Here is an 18,384-nt window from a genome sequence, read left to right on the forward strand (position 1 = left end):
CCTTGTCTCATCCCCGAAGATCCGTCCCCCTGGGCCCTCAGTGTCCTTGTCTTGAGCTTAATAAATGTGCATTTGGTTTTTTCTCCTGTTCTGTCTGTGTGTTCTCATCTATGGGGCACGGTGTGGGTAGGGGTGCAGAACTGAACCTGGGGTAGCTCTCCCCTGCGTGCCCGGGGTTGCCCCCTCTTCCTTCTCCTCTCCCTGTGCCCCGAGTTGCCCCCCTCCAATCCCTTCTTCCTCAACACCTCCGGATTTGTCCTTTCCCTTCCTCCAGCGACCCCAGAATAGACCCCTCCCCTTTCTCCCCCTGCTTTCTCAGAGGCGTCCACTCACCCTAGACCTGCCGGCCCCATCCCCGTCCCCACCCTCCCCCACCACTGTGCCCTCACCCCTGCCCCCCGTTGCCCTCAGCGGCTCCCCCTCCTGCTCCCACCCCGGGCTCTGAAGCCAGGAAACCCAAGAGGAAATGACTGAGCCCGTCTGGGTCCCCGCCCGCTCGCGCTCCCCTGGCCACACCCTCCGCCTGGACGCAGCAGCCACCGCCGCGTCCCTCTCCCCACTAGGCTGCCGGCTCAGGACCCCCAGCTCCAACGTAAGTGCCTCTCGCGCGCCACCTCCATCCGCTGCCCCTCTGCCCACGGGCCGGGCTCAGGTGGGTAGGGGTTTGACCCCTTCCGCCCCTCTCTGTCCCCCATCCACGCCCACATCTCTCTGCCTCCTCTCCTGGGCTACAGTGGGCCGCTCTGCCTCGCTCCCGCCGGCCTGCCTCAGTCTCCCCAGCTGTTTGCCACCCCCCTCGGACCAGTGCTTCTCAGATCTCCCTAGCGCGCCATCCCTGCAAGGCAGCCCCTGACACCAACTCACTTTTTCCTCTGAGCGCAGGAGGCGTTACTCACTCTTCCTCCTTCCCCTCCTTGCCGACTCCTGGGCTCTGGGCCCCTGGGGGAGGGAAGAGGCCTCCTATCTACTCCTCTGCCCCAGTCCCCTCCTTGCGTCAGTCCCAGTGAGGGATAGGCGCCTGGCGGAAGGCGCAGGGAGGTGCTTCTCTGCTTCAGGGGCGCCTGCCGGCCCTTGCAGCTGCTGGGAGATCCATTTATCTGTTGCTTCTTGTTTTCTTTGGGGACCTGCAGGGGAAGGAAGCAGGGTGACTGTTTGATATCCCCACCTAAGACCCTCCCCTTTCCCCTGAGGCCAGCCGTCTGCCCTGGCAGGGGGTCCTGGAAGCCAGAGGTGTTTGCTCAGGGCAGGGAAGGGGCTGCAGGATCCCCGGGGGGCTGCCAGAGGCCGGCCTCGCTGACATCATGGCTGACCCCAGCATCGCCTGGTTCCACAGATGTCGCCCTTTGGTCGCCTGTGTCTTCTCACCATCGTTGGCCTGATTCTCCCCACCAGAGGTAAGACCCGTCTCTGGCCTCCACCCTGCCCCAGAGCCCCCAGCCAGGCCAGCCCTACATGTGCTGCAGGGTGGGTGGCTGGCGCGTGTGAACGTTCTGTCCCGCCCTGTCACCCTCCCGCTGAGCCGGCACCAGGAAGTGGGGATCCCTATGGCGGGGCGACGTTACACCCTCTTTGGACACCTCAAACCCAGGTGGCTGCTTCCAGTGAGTCTGGCCAAGGCCTGTCCTGCTGAGCATCCTCCAATTTCACCTCCAAGAAGAACTCACTGAGTTTGATTTGGCGGGGAGATTGGTGTCAGTTTTCTACTTAGCAGCCAGGAAACCTCGGCTCCCAAAAAAGAGGATCACTGGGTCCTGGGGCATTACACAGTTAGGCAAAGCTGTTGAGCTGGGGTTGGTCCAATGAGTTGGTGACATCTCAGCCTTGCCTGGAAAGTGTCTCCTGAAAGACAGGAACCGCGGGGGTCATTGAGCATCCCTTCTGCATGGCAGGTGTGGTGTGTGGTGTGTGTTAGCTCAGTTAGGCTTTGCCTCTGACAGTCAGTCACACCTGTTGTCATGCCCATTTTACTGATGAGGAAACTGAGGCTCAGCGAAGGGAAGTGCGCTGTGTCAGAGGATAGTGTGTGGGGGAGCTGGGAAAACAACTGTCCTGCCTGCCCCCAGAACCCAGAGTGCACGCCCCACTGAAAGCACCCTCACTTCTCCTTCATAAAACGATTTTCATACACTCATTCAGTCATTTGACAAATATTTATTGAGCACCTACTATGTGCTAGATATTCTGTGCACTGGGGAAACAGCAGTGAATAAAACAAGAGGTCACACTCTAGTGGGGAGAGACAAATTAGTAAATTATATCATGTGCTAGGAGGTGCTATGTGCTTGCAGAAAAGTACAGGTAATGAGGATTGTTTAAACTGGGTGGTCAGGGAGGGCCTCACTGAGGAGGTGACATTGGGACCAACAAACACTTGGAGGAAATGAGGGAATGAGCCTTGCAGGTGTCTGGGGGCTGAGTGTTGTCTGGTGTGCTTTAAGAATAACAGGCAGGTGGGGTGGCTGGATTGGGATGAGAAGGGGCAGAGTGGGATGAAGAGAGGACGGAGAAGTGATGGGACCAGATGGAGGAGGACCTATGGGCCACTTGAGGGCTTTGCTTTTATGTAGAGCGAAGTGCAGCCAGGGCAGGGCTCTGAGCCAGGCAGGCCCTGACCTGACTCAGGTGGTCCCAGGCTCCCTCTGGCTGTAGGTGGGAACAGACTGTGGGGGCAGGGACAGGAGCAGGGAGCCCAGGGAGGAGGCTGCTGGGATGTCCAGGCTGGAGGATACAGAGGCTGGGCAAGGGTGGGGGCAGTGGAGTTATCCAGCACTGACTACATGGTAAGCAGTGTGGGAGACCGTTTCCCTGCTCTGTGTCATTTCACCCTATCTATAGCCCTGTGCAGTAGATTCAATTATTATCCCCGCTTTGCAGATGGAGCAACTGAGGCTCAGAGAAAGGACTTTACTTGTTCCAGGTCACACAGCAAGAAAGTTGTTGGGGGCAGGATTTGAAACTAGGGTCCGGGCTGACCCTAGCACCTGGGCTCACTAGACTAAACTGACTCTCCCACCCCACAGGGATGGGCGGGGAGGGGGCCTAGAAGAAGGGTTCCCAGGCATTGGCATAGCTGAAAACCCTTTCAGAATTATGGATTGATACTGTCAAAGCTGAGTGATTCCACCAGCAGACAGGACCCCTAAGGTTTCACCAGGGAGTGGAGGGCGGGGGTGGTGAGAGGAGGGGGACCAGGCTCCCTCCTGACTTCTCATCTTTGATTCCCTAGGACAGACGTTGAAGTATACCACGTCCATTTCTTCAGCAGACCCAACTATCATGGACATTCAGGTCCCGACACCAGCCCCAGGTGAGGAAAGAGGGACATGTCTATCAAGATCCTGTCATTGCAAATAACAACAGCAACAAAAATCCCAAACTGGGACCCAACAAGGGAATTTATGTAGATTTATGTAACGAAAAAGTCCAGGTACAGACCTTCAGGCATGGCTTGATCTAGGTGCTCAAATGATGCTATCAGGAACCTCTCTCTACCTCTTGGGTCTGTTTTCTCTGTGTTGTCTTCATTTCCAGGAAGAGTCTCTTCTCATGGGGCCAAGATGATCCCTTGAAGCCTGGGGCTCTCATCCTGTCTGCTGAGAATCCCAGCAAGAGAATTTCCCTTCCCCAGTCCAGCAAATGTCCCAGAACTGAGTTATCTTTGGCCAGGCTCAGGTCGTATCCCTAAGCTGGCCACTGTGGCCACAGGCATAGGAAGCTGATTGGCCAGGCCTGGGTTCCATGTCCAACCTCCACCAGGGCTGGTGTCAGACCTGCTGCATAAGGGGACCAAGAGTCAGGGAAGGATGGTCCCTAAAGGAAGTTCTGGGGCTTTTTCTCAGAGCAAGGGCATTTGGGAGGCTGAGTTAAACACTTTTTTTTTTTTTTTTTTTTTTTTTTGAGACGGAGTCTCGCTCTGTCACCCAGGCTGGAGTGCGGTGGCCGGATCTCAGCTCACTGCAAGCTCCGCCTCCCGGGTTCACGCCATTCTCCTGCCTCAGCCTCCCGAGTAGCTGGGACTATAGGCGCCCGCCACCTCGCCCGGCTAGTTTTTTGTATTTTTTAGTAGAGACGGGGTTTCACCGTGTTAGCCAGGATGGTCTCGATCTCCTGACCTCGTGATCCGCCCGTCTCGGCCTCCCAAAGTGCTGGGATTACAGGCGTGAGCCACTGCGCCTGGCCTAACACTTTTTTTTTAGGCAGCACTTCTTAGAGTCTTGAGAAAGCTAATTTGCAGCCAGCATCTCGAAGAAGGAGCTGTAGTGTGGCATCTGTGGGACGTAAGGTCCCAAAGAAGAGGACCTATTGGTAGCACATTTCAGCAGTTAGCAAATGGCTGGATTAATTAAGCCATTTCTATTACACTAAAATTGAGTTGCTATGGGAATCTTTGGCATCTCCATCCATAGATCTTGTCCACTTCTTTTTCTCTCTCCTGTTCTCTCCCTGACCCCTTGTTTCTGGACTCCAGACGCAGTCTACACAGAACTCCAGGCCACCCCTCCGACCCCAACCTGGCCTGCTGATGGTGAGTAGCGCAGGGGCAGGGGATGGGGACAGGACCAGGGCAAACAAAGTTTCCCCTCTTCTCTGACATTCTAGGTCTTTGGTTGCCCATTTCAGTCCCTACCCCCAGCTCTGAATGCCCTGGTTTACTTTGGGTGGAGCAGTCAGCCAACTCCATTCAAGTTTTTAGAAAAAGAAAACCAAAACACTTTTGAAATTGTGAAATTAGCGTGCATATAGAAAAATACAAAACCCATAAATTTACGGCCGGGCGCGGTGGCTCAAGCCTGTAATCCCAGCACTTTGGGAGGCCGAGACGGGCGGATCACTAGGTCAGGAGATCGAGACCATCCTGGCTAACACGGTGAAACCCCGTCTCTACTAAAAAATACAAAAAACTAGCCGGGCGAGGTGGCGGGCGCCTGTAGTCCCAGCTACTCAGGAGGCTGAGACAGGAGAATGGCCCGAACCCGGGAGGCGGAGCTTGCAGTGAGCTGAGATCCGGCCACTGCACTCCAGCCTGGGCGACAGAGCGAGACTCCGTCTCAACAAAAAAAAAAAAAAAAAAAAAAAAAAAAAAAAAAAAAAAACCATAAATTTACAATGTAATGACTTACTCTAAATTGAATCCCTATGTAACTACCAACCAGGTCAAAGAGCAGAACTTTGCAAACACCCCCAGAAAGCCTCTGTGTGCCAGTCCCATTTGTTTCTTCCTTTCATCTCTTTTTTCTCTGATCCCTTTTTTGAATTTTTTGAACAATTTTTGGATGTTTTCTTGGAGTATAATTCAAAAAGTGCTCCCGGCCAGGCACAGTGGATCACGCCTATAATCCCAGTACTGTGAGAGGCCAAGGTGGATGGATCACTTGAGCTCAGGAGTTCTAGACCAGCCTGGGCAACACAGTGAGACTCCATCTTTACAGAAAAATACAAAAATTTGCCAAGTGCATTGGTGTGCTCCTGTAGTCCCAGCTACTCAAAAGGCTGAGGTGGGAGAATCACTTGAACCCGGAGGCAGAGGTTGCAGTGAGCCAAGATCTCGCCATTGCACTCCAGCCTGGGCAACAGAGCGAGACCCTGTCTCAAAAAAAAAAAAGTGCTCCCCAATTTTTTCAATCGATGTTTAAAGACACAGTAGTACGTAAACACATTCTACCTGGAAAGAACGAAATGATTGTACCCCTTTGTCACCTCCCCTCCCCAATCCTTGTTCTCTCCCTCTGTCTCCGAGAGGTCCCCACTGTTAGCATTGGGGTAGGTCCCCAGTGATACCATATCCCATGTGTATCACCTGGAGAAAATGCACTGACTGTGTGCTGTGTTTGTGTGAGCTTAAGGAGATCGGATGATTGTTCTGCAACTTGCTTTGCTTCTTCATGCAGTGGCATGTTTGGAAGTTCTCACATCACTGCAGAAAGACTCGTTTTGTTTTCTCTGCTGCCTGGTATTCCACAAGGCGCCTATGTCACAGCTCATGGAGTCACACACTTCTTGATGCACATGTTGGCCGTTTCCAGCTTTTTCTGTCTACACACAGTGCCACAATAAGCAACCTTGTCCCTTCCTCCTTGAGCAAACGCACTTGGAATATGTACTGACTATGCGCTGGTCATAGTTCTAAACATTTTGCGTAGGTTAACTCATTCAACCTTCACGCAAACCCTAAGAGGCAGAAATTACCATTGTCCCCATTTTACAGACAAGGAAACAGAGGCGCTGAGTAACTGGTTCAAGGTCTCACAGCAAGTCACGGACACAGCAGGAATCAAAGTCCAGGAATCTGGCACCAGAGCCTGTGCTTTTATCCAAAACAGTACAGGGCAAAGAACATGGATGCTTCATGTTTTAAAATTTGCCCTCCTGCCGCCCAGGCACGGTGGCTCATGCCTGACATCCCAGCACTTTTGGAGGCTGAGGCGGGTGGATCGCTTGAGCCCAGGAATTTGAGACCAGCCTGGGCAACAAAGCAAAACCTATTCTCTACAAAAAGTACAAAATGATTAGCTGGGCATGGTGGCATGTGCCTGTAGTCCCAGCTACCTGGGAGGCTAAGGTGGGAGAATCACTTGAGCCCAGGAGTTCAAGGCTGCGGTGAGCACCACTGCACCACTACACTCCAGCTCAGGCTAGAGTGAGACCCTGTCTCAAAAATAAATAAATAAATAAAAGTAAAAATAAAAGTTGCCTTCCCAAGTGGCTGTGCCCACTTCCTCACCCACCAGCAGTGTGCAGGAGAGAGTCCCCCTTCCCATCCCTAGAGTGACACTTGGTATATTGACGTCTTCAGGTTTTGCCAGCCTCTTAGTTTTTTTCTGAGATGGAGTTTTGCTCCCGTTGCCCAGGCTGGAGTGCAATGGTGCAATCTCAGCTCACCACAACCTCCGCCTCCCGGGTTCAAGTGATTCTCCTCCCTCAGCCTCCCGAGTAGCTGTGATTACAGGCATGAGCCACCATGCCTGGCTAATTTTGTATTTTTAGTAGAGACAGGGTTTCTCCATGTTGGTCAGGCTGGTCTTGAACTCCCGACCTCAGGTAATCTGCCCACCTCGGCCTCCCAAAGTGCTGGGAATACAGACATGAACCACTGTGCCCGACCCCAATTCACTCTTTTTTCTTCTTCCCTCCTTGCTCTTCTGACCTGAATAGAAACACCACAACCCCAGACCCAGACCCAGACCCAGCGACCGACAGGAGTGGATGGGCCTCTAGTGACAGATCCAGAGACACACAAGAGCACCAAAACAGGTACAGCATGGGACTGAGAGCAAGAGCCTACGATTTTTATTTAATTCTCTATCTAGGTCAACATTTCCCTCAGTACGTTTCTCGATGCCCCTGTTTGGGGAATTGTTAACACATTTAAAAAAAATGTTTTGGGTTTGTGGTCAAAGTTATTTGGGGAACCCTGAGTTAAAGTTAACCATGTTTCTTTATGGCAGGACTTCTGAGAGTCTTGATTAAGCTAATTTGCAGCAAAGGATCCTCAAGGGGCAGCATGTAGTATGCAGTGTTTCCCTAACTGGTAGAGCTTTCTTGCCATCAGTTCCCCTCGGAGGCTGGTGCTATAAAATGTGCCTGTGGATATTTCTTTTTTGTACATCTCCTTAATGTTAGAACAGGAGCTTTTCAGTTGCAAAATATAGAAAATTCACCTTAAAAACACACACACACACACACATACAAGACTGATTGGCTGTATAAGTTCTGGGAAGTCTAGAAGTATCCAACTTCAGGCATAGCTGGATCAAGGCGCATAAGCACTGTCATGAATGCTTTGTTCCCTCTCTTGGTTCTGTTGTCTTCATTCTCAACTAACTTCTCCCCTCTGGATGGCAGAGATGGTCCCATAGTTCTAACTTTAGGTCACATATCTGGTGGCTGGAGAACAAAATCTTTCCCATTATTTCTAGCCTGAGGCCTAGAATTGATTCTCATTGGTCCAGCTGGAGTCACATGCTCATGTCTGAACCAATGAGAGCCTGAGAAATGAGCTATTCTCATTGGTTAGGCCTGAGTCTCGTGCCTCACCCTGGGGCTAGAGAAGAGGTTCAGCCAGCCATGCCTGAACCACACAGACCACCAGTCAGGGAAGAGGGGGGTTTCCTCTGGACAAGTGAGTTAGTATTACCAGAAGGTGTGGGAAAGGAGACTGAGCTGAGATAAGGCAACAGATCGCCTCTAATGCCTGTGTGATGATCCTTATTTGACGGGCAGACCCCCAACTGGAAAGTATTGTGGTGTAGGCCACTCCCAGGCTGAGAGACATGTACAGTTGTGCAGACTGGGCACTAAACAAGAGCACCACCTCTGAGGCTATGCTATTCCCTTTGTCGGTCTTTATAACTGTTCCAGTTTTCTAGTGACAGCAGTAAAGCATCTCATTCTTACAGAATCTATTAAAACAATCCTACAACAGATGGAAATAAAGTGCCTTACAGAAGGGAACTTTTCTGTTTTGCACAAAAGTGGACCTGTAGGGGGTGGGGGATAGCAGCTGTGTCCACACTTATCAATTGATAAAGCATTCTCACATCTCTGCATTAATTTACTGAGTCTTTGCTGACCTGAGTTGCTCTATGTATTGGTCCATGTTCCTCGATATATGTGACAGAAATTCATCAAGGATAAATGGCTGTCACTGCTGAGCCTCTGGGTTGCTTAGAGGCTGGGCATGAAAGCCCCCAGGCCTCTCTTCCTCCTCTATCTTTGCTTCTCTTCCACCTAGGAAGGAAATGGCTCCTTCCTATTTGAGCTTCCTAGCTCAAAGCTTCCAGGCTTCACCTAGGGTTTTAATCTGCTCAGGTTACCGTAACAAAATACCACAGACTGGATGACTTAAATAATAGGAATTGGCTGGGCGCGGTGGCTCAAGCCTGTAATCCCAGCACTTTGGGAGGCCGAGACGGGCGGATCACGAGGTCAGGAGATCAAGACCATCCTGGCTAACACGGTGAAACCCCGTCTCTACTAAAAAATACAAAAAACTAGCCGGGCGAGGTGGCGGGCCCCTGTAGTCCCAGCTACTCGGGAGGCTGAGGCAGGAGAATGGCGTAAACTCGGGCGGCGGAGCTTGCAGTGAGCTGAGATCCGGCCACTGCACTCCAGCTTGGGCGACAGAGCGAGACTCCGTCTCAAAAAAAAAAAAAAAAAAAAAAAAAAGGAATTAATTTCTCCCAGTTCTGGAGACGGGAAGTCCATGATTGAGGTGCCATCAGTGTTGGTTTCTGTCGAGGGCTCCCCTTGGGTCACAGACAATCATTCTCTTGCTCTGTCTTCACCATGTCCTCTCCATATGTGGGCGGGCTTGTGAGCTTGAGAGCAAGCTCTCTGGTGTCTTCTTATAAGGGCACTAATCCCATCATGAGGGCCCCACCCTCATGATCCTATCTAACCCTAATTACCTCCCAAAAGCCCTCGCTCCAAATACCATCACATACGGAATTCCGTGGGGCGGATAGAATTCAGTCTATAGTACCTAGCTGTCACTCAATATCCCTACTTAGGATTTCAAAGGTCTCAGGGAAGGTCACATACTTCCTTTTGTAGCCTGGGTTATAACTGGGGAAGGGAGGGCAATGTCCTCCCACAAAGAAAGGGGGAGTTATTCCAGAAGGAGGAGGGAGTGCTGAGCAAACATTAACAGCCAAGGCTGACTTTTGCTGAGAGCTTATTCATGCTGGGCACTGTGCTAAACTTTTGGATATTCAGTCATTCGATGCTTGTGATCATCCTGTGTGGTGGGAACTGTCATTACTCCCATTTTACAAGAAAGGGAACTGAGGCCCAGAAAGGTTACTCAGCTTGCCTTAGGCAATACAGCCAAGAGTGGTAGAACCAGAATTTGAGTCTAGACTGTCTTGCCCCGGGGTGCATGAGCACTGCACACCAGTATGGCTGTCCTTTGCATTCCTGTGGTCTCTGCCGTTGATCTGGCTTATGCCTTCCTCTGGGCAATGCATTCCCTGAATATCTTGTAATCCTTGGCTGCCAGTTCCTATTTAGGGTGTGGGGCACCGAGATAGTTCCAGGGAACTTGCGTTTCATGAGGGAGCTTCTCTGCCTGCTGGCTTCTTGTTGAGGCCTCAGATGTGGTGTGGTGGCACTTCTCAGTGCTGGGGGAGGCCTTTTCTTTGGAGGTACTGATTTTTTTTTTTTTTTTTTTTTTTTTTTTTTTTTTTGAGGCAGAGTCTTGCACTTTCACCCAGGCTGAAGTGCAGTGGCACAATCTCAGCTCACTGCAAGCTCCTCCTCCCTGGTTCAAAATTCTCCTGCCTCAGCCTCCCGAGTAGGTGGGACTACAGGTGCCTGCCACCACACCCAGCTAACTTTTTTGTATTTTTAGCAGAGACGGGGTTTCACCATGTTAGCCAGGATGGTCTCAATCTCCTGACCTCATGATCCGCCTGCCTCAGCCTCCCAAAGTGCTGGGATTACAGGCGTGAGCTACCACGTCCAGCCCTTTTTTTTTTTTCAAGAGAAGAATCCTTTGGTATTTTCCGTCCTGGGGGCAGAAATGATATTCAGAATAGTTTTGTTGTTGTTGTTGTTTTTGAGATGGAGTCTTGCTCTGTTGCCCAGACTGGAGTGCAGTGGTGAAATCTCGTCTCACTGCAAACTCCCCCTCCCGCGTTCAGGCAATTCTCCTGCCAGCCTCCTGTGTACCTGGGATTACAGGCGTGTGCCACCAGTCCCGGCTAATATTTGTATTTTTAGTAGATACGGGGTTTCACTGTGTTGGCCAGGCTGGTCTTGAACTCCTGGCTTCAGGTGATCTGCCCGCCTCAGTCTCCCAAAGTGCTGGTGTTACAGGCATGAGCTGCTGCACCTGGACAATATTCAGAATGTTTTAAAAGTGTCTCCAGACTATGTAGCTGGGTCAGAGTCCCTGGCAGGTGTTGCTTTTTAGTTCCTTTATCTCCTGGATTATAGTGTGGGCCAAAAGGTCTTAGGAGAGGTGTCTGGAGTCCCTCAGGGATTGAGGCAGATCAGATAGTCATAACCAGGGGGTACATGCTTATTTCAGCATTTTAATGCCTGCCATTACTTATTGCCTCTGGTATGGAGTAGGGGGGATGCCTGACCCTGCACACCAGCTGTGTAGATGTGGGAGAGGGATTTCTTCCAGATGCAGACTCTCAGTAATATCCCTTGTTTCTGCCTCCATGGCTCACTCCTGCCCTCCACTGATGGCCACCCTCTCAGCTCATCCCACTGAAGACACCACGACGCTCTCTGAGAGACCATCCCCAAGCACAGACGTCCAGACAGACCCCCAGACCCTCAAGCCATCTGGTCAGTAATTGCCTCCCCAGACTGGAAGCAGGCTATTTTCTGTTCACTGTGTATTTCCAGCACCTGGAATACAGCCCAGCACAGAATAGTTCTCAGTAAACACGTGATGGGAGAGTAAATGACTTCAAGTCTGGCAGAGGGTGGGCACATGATAAATGTCTGAATAGATAAATGAATGCATAAATTATTGCTGCATACAAACCACCTAAAAACTCAGTGGCTTAAAATGATAACTTTATTTAGCTCTCATTTCTGCAATTTGGAAATCTAGGGTTTGCTCAGCTGGCTGGTTCTTCTGGTTTCAGCTGGACTTACTCAAGTCTCTGAGGTCAGTTGTGGGTCAGCAGGGAGCTCTGTTTCTAGGGGCAATTTGATTCTTTCCCTGGTGATCTTATCCTCCACTTCCTGCCCAGTCAACTCCCGAGTGAATGAATGGAAATGATATGCCCATGGGTCACATAGAGAGCCCGTTCATCCATTCATTCAACAAATATTCACTGAGTACCTGTTGTGTGCTAGGCTAGGTTCTAGGGGACAGAGATAGGGTGGTGAACAAGCCAGACAAAATCTCTGCCCTCATGGAACTACTATTCTAGTGGTAAGAGAAACACAACAAGAAATAATCATAATAATTATGTATCAGTTGATTTTAACTTGCTATCAAGAAAAATAAAGTAGGGTTAGAGAGTGACTGGGGAGTACAGGTTGAATATTCCTTATCCAAAATGCTTTGGACCAGGAGTCTTTCAGATTTCGGGTTTTAGAATATTTGCATTATACTTACCAGTTCAGCATTCCTGACCCAAAAATCTGAAGTCCAAAATGTTCCAATGGGCACTTCCTTTCGGTGCCATGTCAGACTGTCACCAGAAAGGGGTCCCAATCCAGACCCCAAGAGAGGGCTCTTGGATCTTGCACCAAAAAAGAATTCAGAGTGAGTCCATAGAGTTTATTAAGAAAGTAAAGGAATAAAGAATGGCTACTCCATAGACAGAGCAGCCTATTTTTATGGTTGTTTCTTGATTATATGCTAAACAAGGGATGGATTCATGAGTTTTCTGGGAAAGGGGTGGGCAATTCCTGGAACTGAGGGTTTCTCCCCTTTTTATACTGTATAGGGTAACTTCCTGACATTGCATGGCATTTGTAAACTGTCATGGTGCTGGTATTTGAGTGTCTTTTAGCATGCCAATGTATTATAAATAACGTATAATGAGCTGTGAGGATGACCAGAGGTCACTCTCATTGCCATCTTGGTTTTGGTGGATTTAACTGGCTTCTTTACTGCAACTTGTTTTATCAGCAAGGCCTTCATGACCTGTATCTTGTGCCAACCTCCTGTCTCATCCTATGACTAACAATGTCTAACCTCTGGGGAATACAACCCAGTAGGTCTCAGCCTTATTTTATCCTATTCGAGATGGAGTTGCTCTGGTTCAAACACCTCTGACGTGACATCAGAAAGTGTCAGATTTGGGAGCATTTTGGATTTTGGATTTGGGGATTAGGGATAGTCAACCTGTATTTCATATACAAAACCAGGGAGGGCCCCACTGGGAAGGGAGTGAAGGAGGGAGTCATGCGGATGTCTAGGGAAAGTGTGTTCCAGGCATAGGAAACAGCCAGTACAAAGGCCCTGAGGTGAGAAGGTGCCTGCATGTTCAACAGCAGGGAGGCCGATAGGACTGGAGTGCAGGGAGTGAGGGGAATGGGGAGGAAATGAGATTAGAGGAATAATGGGAACCAGATTGTGTGCCATGGTGAGGATTTTGGTTTTTGTTCTAAGGGTACCCAGGTGTCCCCTTTCCTGACTTTGCCATTCTTATATTCACTTCACAAACCTTTGCTGAACCCTGACTTGCTCTTTGTCTGCCTCTCCAGGTTTTCACGAGGATGACCCCTTCTTCTATGGTAAGTTATCCACAGGAAGATGTGGGGAAGGAAAGGTGAAGGCCCCTCTGACTCTACCCCTCATTTTTCTCTCTGCAGATGAACACACCCTCCGGAAACGGGGGCTGTTGGTCGCAGCTGTGCTGTTCATCACAGGCATCATCATCCTCACCAGTGAGAACTGGGGTTGGGTGGGAAGGGCACCAAGACCAGGAGGGGGCTTATGACTGAGGGCTGGGTTCTCAAAGGTCCCTGGGCAATTTTGTTTTAAATGAGGTATCTATTAGCTGCATATCCATACAAACCACCACAGAATTCAGTGGTTTAAAATAATGACCATTTATTGAGCTCTCAAGACCACAGTTTGAAAATGTAGGCTGGGCTCAGCTGGATGATTCTTCTGGTCTCAACTAGATTTACTTTTGCATCTGAGTTCAGTTGTGGGTCAGCAGGAAACTCTGTTTCTGGGGCACCTTGGCTCCTTGCCTCATCATCTTATCCTTCACTAAGCTAGCCTGGGCTTGTTCACATGGTGGTGGCAGGGGTCTAAGAGACAGTGAATGCATGTAGGCTCAGAACTGGCCATTATCACTTCTGCCTCATTCCATAGGTCAAAGCAAGTCACAAGGCTGGGCTTCACTCAAGGAAATAGACTCCACCTCTTGATGGGAAGACAGGCAAAGTCACATGGCAAAGGACGTGGATACTGACAGGGAGGGGTAGAGACTAAGGGCCGTTTGGCAGTCAGCATACCACCCCAGCAGTCACAAGCTCACTGCACCCAGGCCCGGCAGGGAACAAGGGTTAAACAAGGCTGTGTTGGGAGGAGACACTTGAGGATTAAATGCCTCATGGAACAACCTCACCCACTCAATCCAGCAAGAATAGAGGCTTGGAGCAGCCAGAGTAACTACTCTTTTAAGAGTTTAATGTTTCTGTAAAATCTTTTGGTACCCACATGTTGACAGCTGTGTTGATCAGATTCATGGCAGGTGGCAGAAGGACCTGCAAAGGGTTAACTGGAGAACGTTTAATAGAGTGATATCTCCGAGGTACAGTCAGGGTAATGAGATGGTGCAGTGCCCTAGGACCAGCAAGGATGGAGACCTGTTATCCCCCAGCCTGAGGGACGAGAGGAGATACTGGCTTTGCAGGAGGCCTGGTGAGAGATGGAACTGGGGGTGGGGCTGCTGGCAGGAGCTGTGGTCTCAGAAAGAGGGTTCCAGCCACTGCCTCACTTGTGACCAAACCAGGAGGGAGAAGGGGTGGTAGGGATCAGATACCTAAACCTCCCTCTCCTCCCACCCCACTGTCTCCTGCCAATGCTTAACTAGAGGGCAAGGGGCCCAGGGCCCAACGCAGGGACAGGAAGGTGTGGGGAAAGGCAGAATAACGAGCAGAGAAACTAATTTTTAAAAAAGATTTTCAAAATGTTGTGGGTGAAATAAAACACAAGCTGTCAGTTAATCTGTATAACGAATGCCAAGTTTCATTACCTCTCTTGTCCAACTTCCTTATCAAGAAAATGAGCATAGTCACATCTTTTTTTGCCTTAAGGGGAGAGGCAGAATTCTAACAATCATAAAACATGATTCCTGATATATGCGTAATCCCCACTGAATCTGAGAGTCAAGCACTCTTGCCTCGTTTATGCAACATGTGTGTGTTGATCCTGACTTTGCGCCAGGCTCTATTCTCACCCCAGTGGTGAAGTTAAGGCTCAGAGAGTTAAGGAGTTTGCCTAAGGTCACGCAGCACATAAGAGTCAGTGAATTCATTTGCTGGCGGGTCACAGTGGCTCACTAATCCCAGTACTTTGGGAGACCAAGGTGGGAGGATGGCTTGAGCCCAGGGGTTCAAGACCAGCCTGGGCAAAATGGCAAGACCCTGTCTCTACACAAATAATTTTTTTTAATTAAAAAAAAAAAAAAGAATCAGTGAAGGATTGGACCCAGGTTTGTGTGAGAGCAGAGCCTGAACGTTAGCTCTGGGGCCATGTATTTTTCCAACAGCAAATACTTGTGGGCATCTCGTCTGTGCCAAACCTATGCTGGGTGATACTGGGGGCATGGTGGTGACAAGCAGCCCTGGTCCCTGTCCTCAGGAGCTCACATCTGGTCAGGAGAAGATGATAAGCAAATAAATGCATGAATGAGTGGATACAGAGAAAGATACTTGCCAAATAAAGCAGAGTGACGGGGAAGAGAGGGGTGGGGAGAGAAGACCTCCCTGGAGTGGTGAAATTGGAACTGACACCTGATGATGAGAAGATGAATCACCAGGTAGAGAGGGCAGCAAGTGCCAAGCCCTGGAGGCAGGAATGAGCTGCGCCCATTGCTGTAGCAGCGGAGGAAGCCAAGTAGCCAGGACAGGATAGGCTGCGGGAGAGTAGAAGAAGATGAGGCCAGAGAGCTGAGGGGCTGGAGGAGGCAAGGGTGGCCGGTGTTTTCTAAAGTACCCTTGGCTTCTAAGGCCCCCCCTCCCTCACTCTGGACCAGCCACAGATGAGTCTCTGGAGCCCATCTGTGTCCTCCTACCTCAAGGCCTTTGCACTGCTGTTCCCTCTGCCTGTAACACCCTTCCTCCAGGTGTCTCCCTTACCTCCTTCAGACCTTTGCTCAAATGTCACCTCCTTGGCGGGCCGCAGTGGTTCACGTATGTAATCCCAGCACTTTGGGAGGCCAAGGCAGGTGGATCCCTTGAGGCCAGGAGTTCAAGACCAGCTTGGCCAACATGGTGAAACCCCGTCTCTACTAAAAATACAAAAATTAGCTGGGCGTGGTGGCATGTGCCTGTCATCCCAGCTACTCGGGAGGCTGAGGCAGGAGAATCACTTGAACCCAGGAGGTGGAGGTTGCAGTGAGCCGAGATTGCACCACTGCATTCCAGCCTGGGCGACACAGCAAGACTCTGTCTCAAAAAAAAAAAAAAAAAGTCACCTCCTCACTGAAGCCCCAGTAGCCACTCCTGTGCGAATGAGCCCAGCTCCTGGGCCTCCATGCCTCCTTCCTGGCCTTATTTCCCATCATGGGACTTAACACCATCCCACGTAGTGCCTTCACACATTTGACTTTGTTATTTTTCTCCTCGTTGGTCTTTCCCCATAGAAAGACAACTCTGCCAGGGCAGGGATTTTTTTCTTTGTCCTCAACTGTGTTCTTAGTGCCTGAATGAATGAATAAGTGACATACAAAATAATGGGAGTTCCCAAACGGCTCATCTGTGAGCCTGTGTGGGAAGCGCCTCTCGCAGGGCTTCTCAGTGCGTTTCTCCATCATTTGTTTATGGAGCTGCCTTTGAGCTTTCCTAGGGGCAGGGTTGATCCACCTGCTTCCCCAGCCCCAGAACACACAAGAAGAATCAATATCGCTGTAGCTCATGACTGAACCATTTCCTTCCCCCACAGGTGGCAAATGCAGACAGCTGTCCGGGTTATGCCGGAATTATTGCAGGTGAGCCCATCAGAAACAGGAACCGACAACCCGCTGAGCACCCCAAGACCAAGCCCCCTGCCAGCTCACCGTGCCCAGCCTCCTGCATCCCCTCGAAGAGCCTGGCCAGAGAGGGAAGGCACAGACGATGAAGCTGGAGCCAGGGCTGCCGGTCCGAGTCTCCTACCTCCCCCAACCCTACCCGCCCCTGAAGGCTGCCTGGTGCCTTGGGGACTGTCCCTCAAGTTATCTCCTCTGTTCAGACAAAAAGTAAAGCACTGTGGTCTTTTCCCCAGGATCTCTGATCATTTGGGACAGGGGAGTGGAAAGAGGAGGCAGGGGCTGCCTTGGGGCCCTCAAGGAATAAACAAAGGCTGGACGTGGTGACCCACACCTATAACCCCAGCCCTTTGGGAGGCTGAGGCGGGAGGATCACTTGAGGCCAGTAGTTCAAGACCAGTCTGGGCAACATAGTGAGACCTTGTCTCTACAAAAAATAAAAATATTAACTGGGCGTGGTGGTGCATGCCTAGAGTCCCAGCTACTCAGGAGGCTGAGGCAGGAGAACTGCTTGAGCCCAGGAGGTCGAGATTTTAGTGAGCTATGATTGAGCCACTGTATTCCAGCCTGGGTGACAGAGTGAGATCCTGTTTCTAAAAAAGAAAAATAAAAAAAGCCAAGGCAGGGAATAAAGTGAAGGAAGCCAGTCTAGTGTGTGGCAGACAGGATGGTGGTAGGTGGGTGCAGGTGACTCTGTGTGCTGGGTGACTCTGGCCAGAGAGAGAGCCTGCAGGCAGTTTGAGAACACTGGTATGGTCCCCACAGGGGAGCAGGTACCCAGTGTCAGCTCACCCTTAACATTTTTAAGGGTTTGGAAGTCCCAGATCACAGGGATCCCCTCTCCTTCCTACTTCTAGTCCCTTCCCACACTGGGAGAGGCCTTGCATACATGAGTGTGGACGCCACAGCCTGCACCTCCAAGTTCCATCTATAGCCCCTAATACACATATGGCCACCATCTGGGCCACTTCTTGGCTTAGGAATGTGTCCACCAAGAAGGCCTTGCAGGCCCCAGCATGGGCTCAGAGCAATTTGAGAGAGGAATTCAGGGGTCCTAGGGATCTAGAACTTGGTCAAGAAGAGCATAGATGCTGGTGGGCACTTCCTAAAGGCCCTTGGCTCCACCAGATTAGGCCATAGCAGGGCCCCTGAAGTGCAGGACTTAGACCAGAGCTCTACCCAGGCTTAAGGGTCATGCCAAAGTCAAGAGACAAGGTCCTGGTCACAGGGCTTGCATAACCATGTTTCACAAACTTCAGGTCACAGCCCATTCATGGGTTACTAAATCAGTTTAGTGGGCTCTGAGTAGCATAAGAAAAAAGAGAGAAAGAAAGAATAATTTTAAAAAGACATTAGTACATCACTAATAACAAGTGTAAGATTGTATATATATAATATGCATAGCATGTCATAAACATTGTATGTAATATAATAATATATATAATGTATAGAATATGACAATTATAATTACAATAACATATTGTTTTAATGCATCATTATAAATGTTATTACTGCATCACTAATCTCAAATGTAAGACTATATATAATATATAGCATGTTATATACATTATATATGTATACATATATATGTTATAATATGTATATTATGCACATACAGGGGGATACTAAAATTATTTCATTATTTGCACCTACCACCTAAAGCAGAACAGATGTCTAACTGATCAGGAGGGGATGTCATCTAGAT

The 18,384-nt window shown here is 50.0% G+C and overlaps 1 protein-coding gene across 7 annotated transcripts; it reads left to right on the forward strand.

The window, feature by feature from the left end:
• The first annotated feature begins 436 nt into the window (after positions 1–436).
• Positions 437–16,908, forward strand: FXYD5 (FXYD domain containing ion transport regulator 5). 7 transcript variants are annotated; one of them, XM_050768816.1, is made up of 9 exons: positions 437–592; positions 1,334–1,394; positions 3,227–3,307; positions 4,469–4,525; positions 7,153–7,251; positions 11,209–11,298; positions 13,180–13,209; positions 13,288–13,362; positions 16,595–16,908. In XM_050768816.1, the coding sequence occupies exons 1-9, from the start codon at positions 467–469 to the stop codon at positions 16,642–16,644; spliced, it is 669 nt and encodes a 222-aa protein (XP_050624773.1). In that variant the 5' UTR covers positions 437–466; the 3' UTR covers positions 16,645–16,908. The 7 variants fall into 7 exon arrangements, with proteins under 7 accessions (XP_050624773.1, XP_050624771.1, XP_050624775.1 ...); XM_050768820.1 differs by having other exon boundaries at positions 521–592; positions 1,212–1,394; XM_050768814.1 differs by having other exon boundaries at positions 13,180–13,362.
• Positions 16,909–18,384: the final 1,476 nt, after the last annotated feature.

The sequence above is a fragment of the Macaca thibetana genome, chromosome 19 (assembly GCF_024542745.1).
Source record: "Macaca thibetana thibetana isolate TM-01 chromosome 19, ASM2454274v1, whole genome shotgun sequence".
NCBI lineage: Eukaryota > Metazoa > Chordata > Mammalia > Primates > Cercopithecidae > Macaca > Macaca thibetana.